Source organism: Pleuronectes platessa, chromosome 7, assembly GCF_947347685.1.
Source record: "Pleuronectes platessa chromosome 7, fPlePla1.1, whole genome shotgun sequence".
Taxonomy (NCBI): Eukaryota; Metazoa; Chordata; class Actinopteri; order Pleuronectiformes; family Pleuronectidae; genus Pleuronectes; species Pleuronectes platessa.
Genome location: NC_070632.1, coordinates 16,722,583 through 16,730,836, shown reverse-complemented (window position 1 = coordinate 16,730,836; position 8,254 = coordinate 16,722,583). Strand labels below are relative to the sequence as shown.

At 38.6% G+C, this 8,254-nt stretch overlaps 1 protein-coding gene across 1 annotated transcript; it reads right to left on the bottom strand.

Moving 5' to 3' along the window:
- Positions 1-727: 727 nt before the first annotated feature.
- On the bottom strand, positions 728-7,233 carry lmo2 (LIM domain only 2 (rhombotin-like 1)). The gene is made up of 3 exons (XM_053426595.1): positions 5,471-7,233; positions 3,555-3,770; positions 728-1,805 (listed from the first exon to the last, which is right to left on the bottom strand). Exons 1-3 carry the CDS (start codon positions 5,509-5,511, stop codon positions 1,583-1,585), a joined length of 480 nt encoding a protein of 159 aa, XP_053282570.1. The 5' UTR covers positions 5,512-7,233; the 3' UTR covers positions 728-1,582.
- Between the last annotated feature and the right edge of the window lie 1,021 nt (positions 7,234-8,254).

Below are 8,254 nucleotides of genomic sequence, written 5' to 3'. Positions count from 1 at the left end.
AAAAAATCGATACACAGGTATCGATTGACCAGGGAAACAAAAAAGTCTGGTGCAATTTGAAAAACGCAACAGGAAGCCTGCTATTTTGCATTAAGTGGCCATTTTGGCCATATTCCACATTTTTACCTTGAGGTACTTGTACCAGGGCTTACATTAGATCAACTTCAAATTGAGATGATTGTCATCATAACAAGACGGAGATATAAACTAACTCAAAGATGGTTTTCTCGTCACACGGTGTTACCGTGGCGTGGCGTCAAAGTTTGATTACACGGCAATAAAACACAGTGTTCTGTATCGAGGACATACATGGACCATGAATCCTTTGTTGCTGAGCCGTAAACAAACAACTCCACTTTCTCTCTCTCTCTCAGAATTGGGACATTTTTCCTCAAACCGTGTAAACAGTTGAGGTACGGCAAAGGTTCATCCTTCGACAAAGGAGACGATGTCGTCATAACTCCACTCTGCATTGTCCTATCACCACCAAGGATTAATTTAATTTAATTTAATTTAATTTAAATTTGTTTTTTTTTTATATTACATTTTTTTTATATATTTTTTTCACAATTTGTTTTCTTTGCCCACAAAAATATGTAATCATATGAAATCACGATACAGTTTAAAGATGTCTGTAAACACGTGGGAGTAGAAGAACAAAAGGAAACATGGGAGCAGTGAGATGAAATAATTAACTGTTTTTTATACAATGCAACAGCTCATTAGCTCAAGTGGATAAACACCTCGTTTATTTATTAATCCACAAGTTAACATCTAAAAATCCCTGTGTGCAAACTCAATGAGTTGTTGATGTTACAGAGGAGACAAAGGAAACACGTGAGGAAGTCAATAAAATTAGTATTGCATGGGTTTCCTCCACCAACAGGTGTCGACACTAGAGGGCGACACCAGTTCAACTTGCAATACCATACAATCGTTCTGATCAGGAACCTCAAAAATTGATATTTTACACCATTAATAATTACTGAAAATCTGGTGGACGCTTTATTTTACAGGTCTTAGTGGTTTACTTGGCAGGTTTTGGAATGAACTGTGTAGTTTAATTCTAATAAGACAGAAAATAGATTGTGGAGCAGGTTAGCTAACAATGCAAACTGTTCAACATATAAGGAGAAATAAGTAAAACAATGAATTAATAATTTGTGTTTCATTTGAGCAGCTCTTTTAACAAAGTTCATAATATGTATTTAATCAGTATCAAATTAATCTATAGAAATAACTATCAAATAACTGTCAAATTAAACATTTCCAAATTTCTTACTTTATTGCTAAATTCCCAAAAGTCCAGTGTCGATAACACGATAAAAATATTATTGCATGTTTAAGGGTGAAGTTTTACAAGAAATACTGTTATTGCTGGTGCAGTCTTCATTAGTCTCCAGCAGGGAGCAGTGCAGAGATGTCACCTCTCATTTCTGATTTAAATGAGTCAACAGGAACATCAGAGTCAGGACGAAGCCTGTACAGTGTACAGGCTACAACAAGTTCATCCATAAATGGTTCATTGCCTTTAAAGCCAGTTGGACAAGGCAAAGTGGAGAGAGAGACTCAAGAGCTTCTCCTAAACCATGTTGTTGTTGAGTTTGGTCCACTCAAAGATGTCCTGCTCGCACACAATGTCAGAGTTGATGAGCAGGTAGCGGTCGCCCACACAGAAGTGTTTCTGGCAGGCGGCACACTTGAAGCACTCCAGGTGGTAAACCTTGTCCCGCACGCGCATCGTCATCTCAAACGCTCGGATCCGCTTCTCACAGGAGGCACAGAGACCGTCCTGACCGAAGAGCCTGAGTGAAAGAGAGGGTGTCACAGTGTCACTGAGAGGGAGACGAAAAACATCACCCATCACCTTAAATAACATGTAACATGTGCAATCATGGACAATCCCTCTCACCCCCTCCACAAAACACTGGACAAGCTAAGGAGCAGCTTCAGCCACAGACTCATTCAACCCCGCTGCTCTAAGGAACGATACAGGAAATCGTTCCTCCCAACCGCAATAAGACTGGTCAACTCATCTACCTCTGTCAGAGCCACCATCACAGAACTGCACTAAACTATACCTGTCTCAATTCATCATTTTATACAATAAAATTGTCTTTTGCACACTCTGTCTACATATTCTTACACTCACAGTATATTATATTATCTATTGTATCGCCAAAAAATATTTATACCCGTACTATATATCATATATTATATCATACTCTTTGTATATTCTTTGTATATATAAGTCTTTATACACATATTTTATTTATACATGTGTACATGTTATTATTATTATATTTTACTATTATTATTATTATATATACTGTTGCTGCTATTATTACTATATACTGCTATTATATTGGTATAATTACTATCATATATAAATATATATTATATACTATATATACTGTACTATTTTTTATATACTGTCTAACAATAACATTACCATCATATCATCAGTACTATTACCATCATCTGCCACTGCACCTTATCTACCTATTTTATCTTGTGTTTCTGTTTTTATTCTTTCTACCGCAATATTTTATATTTTATATTTTATATTTTATTGTATTGTATTGTATTTTATTGTATTCAAATGTACCGGCTGCTATGACGACTTAATTTCCCCTCGGGGATGAATAAAGTAATCTATCTATCTATCTAACAAGGTTTAAAAGTGGTTTGGGCCCCTGATTCAGGGTGCTCCTGACTCAAACATATCAAATCTTAGCACAACTCATTCTAGTGAATTTCATCAACCCATCTGCCTCTGCACTTTCCTACTTATTACAAAATAAAAATATCCAGTAAGAAGGAAAAACCTCGAGATAAAGGGTCAAACTATTTCTCTCTTTAAGTTTTAAAAATCACCAGTTAATCAACAATTAAATATTTAATAAAGTGGAGCACATTCAAAAATGTGCTCCACACATGTGTGAGAATATGACTCCTTTCAGTAATTATTTATAAATTACATTTGGTTGTTTTTAGGTCTACAAATCCCATCCGTCAACACTTTCCAACTTTCTACCCTGTTCAACTTGATGGACTAACACGAAACTTAGTGGATGGATTCGTTATGGATCAGGAAATAAGCAATTAAATGTTGGTATTGATCCAAGAAAACTTTTTTCACACATTAAACATTGTGAGATAAGAGGTTTTTCAACATTATCACAGATTTTTCAGGGAATAATTCACGATTTAGGGAACTGATATCTATGAGTGTGTGAAATTGCGTGCATCTTCATTGAATTAAAGGGAACTTTTGGGCCTTGGTGGAGGTATATGATTTACTTAGATCCATCCTACTTTGGGAACTATCTTCAGCTGCGTATTAATATACATCTGATGTTCTACTATGCTTCTATAGCATCAGGACAGTCCTTGTAAACAACAGTTCCTGTGTTCACCATAATAAGGGTCACCCCGTGCAACAATGACGACCTCTGACGTGTTCTTAATTGTGCATCCCTCGTGTCTTGTGATGCGAACAAATCCACAAATTGCTTGATTAAATCATGATGTTACAACACCACCAGACCGACCTGAGGTAGTCTCTCCGACATAACTTCCTGCCGAGCTTGTAGTAGAGTCGTCGGCCCACCTCGCCCAGCCGGCAGCCACACAGGTCGCAGCTCAGACAGTCCTCGTGCCAGTACTGCTCTATGGCCTTCAGGAAGAACCGGTCACCGATGCTCTGCTGACAGCCACCACATGACAGCAGAGAGGGGGGCATCTGGAGGACCTCGTCCACCGGCTCCCTGCAGAGATCAGAAAATCAATTATCCTGGTGCGGCAGCAAGTAACAGTTTTTTACAATCACTCAGTGAAACGTTTCGTCCATAAGATGTAATGAAAAAAACATTCTAGTTTCCTAAAGCACAGGATGACATCATCATGGTGTTTGTTTCTTTCCAACCAACACAACACAAAACCACTAAAACAATGAATCTGTTACTATCGTTACCAGTTATCTTTCTGACTTGTTGGTTCCTTGATAAAACAAATAACTTTGTATTCTTCATCTGCTGGTCACTGGCTTAAAGAACTTTCTGCGTGTCTCATGATGGAAAAATCCACATCCACAGTCTAGAAGAAATCAGCTGAATGTCATGAGACCCTCTCGTATGGTTTTAGAGAATTGTGAACTTGAAGAAGCTTTGGAAACGTGAAGGTGGTTTATTTCTATAAACTTACAACTTACAACTTAACCATACAAAGTGATCCTGTCTAATATCTATAACATGTAATCATTTTATATTGGAGATTGTTTCCTAAATGATCCTGCTCTGCTGTTTTCATATTTTCCATCTGGTCAGTTTGTTTTTAATGTTGCTGTTTCTTGTAGCCCATCTGTCTATTTGTGCGTATCCTATTTTGTGAAGCACACAGTATTGCTGTATATTTTAAATTGAAATGTGTTATGTAAATAAAGTACCATATTTGTATTCGTTTATCTATTTAAATAGCGTATATATGATCTGTCCATCTTGAGTTGCTTGAACTTGCTGTCCACCTGAGGGAGCCATATAGCCCAGAGTGGAGACGCCACAAAACATTTATTTCCTTTTACAACGAAAGCTGATCTATATACTTTTTAATGTAAAACCTATAAAGTTATAAACAAAATACACTGTAAAGTTATTTGAACAATGAGCTTTTCTTGCCAGGAACCCTATTATTTATCACACTTTTTACTTTTTTGTAGACAGATCGGTTTGTTCTTGTCCAACACCTTTCACTGTACTCTTGACCCTGTGTTAACTTACATACGACAAATATAACTTGACACTAAAACTTAAACCCTTTCACAACATGATGCTGAATATATTTTCTTGCCTGACAGCAGGTGACCCCTGACCTCTGTGTGCTTTACAAACCCTCTGCAGTGAGATAAAGAGGCTATAGCATCAACCACGATGCGTTCTTAAAAGTCTTTACGTTTTTAATGTTGCTGTTTCTTGTAGCCCAAATTTATGCTATTTGACAATTTTTTATGTTTTATTTTAGTATTTAACTTATGATCTGTCCATCAGACTGAAACACTTGCTGTCCACCTGAGGGAGCCATTGGATACTGTTAAATAGCCCAAAGAAGACACAAAGCATTAAGCCTATACTTTAACAAAGACATGTGACTCGTGTGTTTTATATGAGAAACCTTCAAAGTTATAGATAAAATAAACTGTAAAGTATTTGGACTTGAGCAACTAACCTAGAGGTTATTTCCTTTAATCTGGGCAACACAGAGCTTTTTCTTGCCAGGAGCTGATTGTACTTTTTTTTTAATCTATCACACTTTTACAACGTTCTGTTGGACAAGAAGCAGAATCTCTTTACTTGCCTGACAGCAGGTGACTCCTGACCTCATGCTATACCAACCTCCTGCAGTGAGATCACATCAACCGTGATGGATCCTTGAAATACAAAATTATTGAAATGTGTACTTCAGGTTTACTTACTCGTTGGCCTCCATTGTCTTCCTCTCTATTGCGGACGACATAGCTGATATCTGGAGTCCAGTCTGATCCAGATGAGTCCTCAGGGTCCACAGCTCAGCGGCTCCCTGTCAAAGCGCCAGCGGGCAACCTGAAGCCAAGGGGGCGGTGCACCTGCCTCCACCTGCCTCCACCTGCCTCCACCAGGACCCCACCAGGACCCCCTCACTCTCTGAGCCTTCACTGTCAGATTAACACTCTATATCACGTCCAGGTGAAACGGCCGCAACACACACTCGCACACAAAAGAGCGAGACCTCTGTGAGCAGCTAAGCGATGATGGAGGACACTGTCATCATTTCCTGAGGCACTAACCCGTGGGGACACTTCACGTCCCTCAAACGTCCTGCGCACCGTACGCGCTTTTTATTCATCCGAAGGTCAGCGTTGGCGTGGATCTGCGTGCGTGTGTGCATGTGAGTTTTCCAGTGTGCGTGCAGCAGACACGCTCCTCCACATGCAGCCTCGGTTATTGTGCAGCAGCAGCAGCGTGTTTAAATAACATCGGCCCCCCTCTCTCTCTCTCTCTCTCGCTCTCTCTCTCTCGTTTCCCTCTTCCTGCTCACGACTCTTTGACAATGGGGGGAAATGGGTCTTAAAGCGACAGCAGTGAGCTGACAGAGCTGCAGGGTCACGACTCACACCGATCATTTCATGACATGCTTCACTGCACCACAGATACAGAGACACGACACACTGAGAATCCTCGTGTCTCCACTCATCACTTAATTAATAGAGTTTTTTAGGAACCACTTATTCCAATAAAACACAGCTTATTAAGGATTTATTGTAGATTATAATTTATAGTTAATAAATTATTCAATATATTATGGATCTGTTAATATAAGCCATTAAACTAATCGGTTGACAAGTTGGAGGAAAATATTATACTCCTATTTGAAATGCATTGTCCACAGGATTTGTAAGAAGCTGCCATGGACAGTAACTAGTTGTACATTTCTCAAAACAAAACAGAAAAGTCCCTGAAATATAATTTCTTTAAATTTCTGCAGAAGAAAATAATTTATATGCAAAAAATATTATCTTTTGCCTAGAAGATGAGAAAGTCAGCAAAAAACTAAAAATACTGTTTTGAAATTTGAAGTGCTCCATAATGGAACATTCTTTATAATGAGTACTTTCACTTTTACATTGGAAGTCTTTGAAAGGGGCAATTATTCAATTGCAAATTATTCAGAAGGTCCTGTTATATTTGTTATTCACTTTATATTATATCATATTATTACACTTGTTCCTTAATTTACAAGTAACATTGCAGTTGGTTGGGCGGGGTTTAAGATAGAACATTGAATCATATTTTCTAACCTGATTGTTGATTTTAATATCTCAGTACATACCTAAACAGATAACTATATAGCATTTTTGAAATAATATAAACATATCCGATAAATTGCACATTATAGATACATAACTTTTCTGGATGTTTCTCCTGTTGAGCATTCTTCACAAAGATCTTGGATAACAATACAAATCTACTAACTTCCAAAAGTGAGAGGAAAATGTCTATTGCTATGAAATATCCCAAAACCAGATCTTTTGAAGGTTGTTGGAGGAAAGGATTCAGGGATATTTTAGCTGGTGTCTTCACACATTGCCTTTCCTTTTCAGCACAGAGCTGCTGTTGGTCCTTCTTCTTCTTATCTTCTGCCAGCGCCTGCAGGAGGGAGGGACTCAGACAGCAGTTGGACTGGGCATGGAGATAAAGCGCCTCAACTCCAGCAGCCAGAGTCAGCTCCTCAGCCAGATGCAGCGGAAGAAGATCGCAGGCAAAGTCTAAATGTAGGCTGAAACCGTCCCAGGGCTAGAGAGTGGTTGCACTGGATAGATACCAAGCTGAGAAGGCCCAGGAGCAAGGTGAGCGTGGCACGGTTTTTTGCCATGCTATATAAAAAGCTAACAAGTTTCACAGAGATAAAACTCAATTTCCTTCAAACGAAAAAAAAAATGCTGGAAAAGTTTTTACCCACTGTCTTTATACAGACAGTGGGATCCATTTGATAGTAGATATAAAAACAATCACCTCAAGCTCCTCCCAGTATCTGCTCCTGCGCTTTCCACCAAACCATGAAAATGGGCACATTCAAATTTCATTTTTATGAGCACTACTTGTGATTTGTCATAAAAATTATTCGAAAATTTATAAAAATTCATTCTTGACAATCTTCCCACATCTTCCACTCAACAGTAGTTCACTTCCATCCTTTTATAATGGATGAATGGATGTTTCCAAGGTCATTGAGACGTCTACATTAACAACATATTATTTCCCAAGAAAATATTTAAAGCTTGTATCATTATATCACATGCCTTGTGCATCCATCTTTTTTCATTATTCAACCTGATATGATCCCTTGTTCTCCATGTAAGAAGAAAAACACTGACATTTTTTTTTATTTGCACCAACAGGGTTTGCAATAATGGATAAATGAAAAGATCTGTGGTGTTTGAGCAGTTTGGGTGTGTGCTGTCTAAAGCTGATATGAACCAAGTCATCCACATACTTCCTGTAGATTTCACAGAGAAAGCACAGAGGATGTGCAACCAGCACACAGGGGTGACGCTGTCTTCGGGGGATTGGTGCACGCTGCACTTCACTTCCTACCACTCCCTACACGAAGGCACCCCACATGGCTTCCCATTCAGACAAGTCGACTCCAGATGGCTCAGCATGATAGAGGAAAACGAGGCTAACAGAGCACCATTAAAACTCTTAATAGTTGTTAGAGA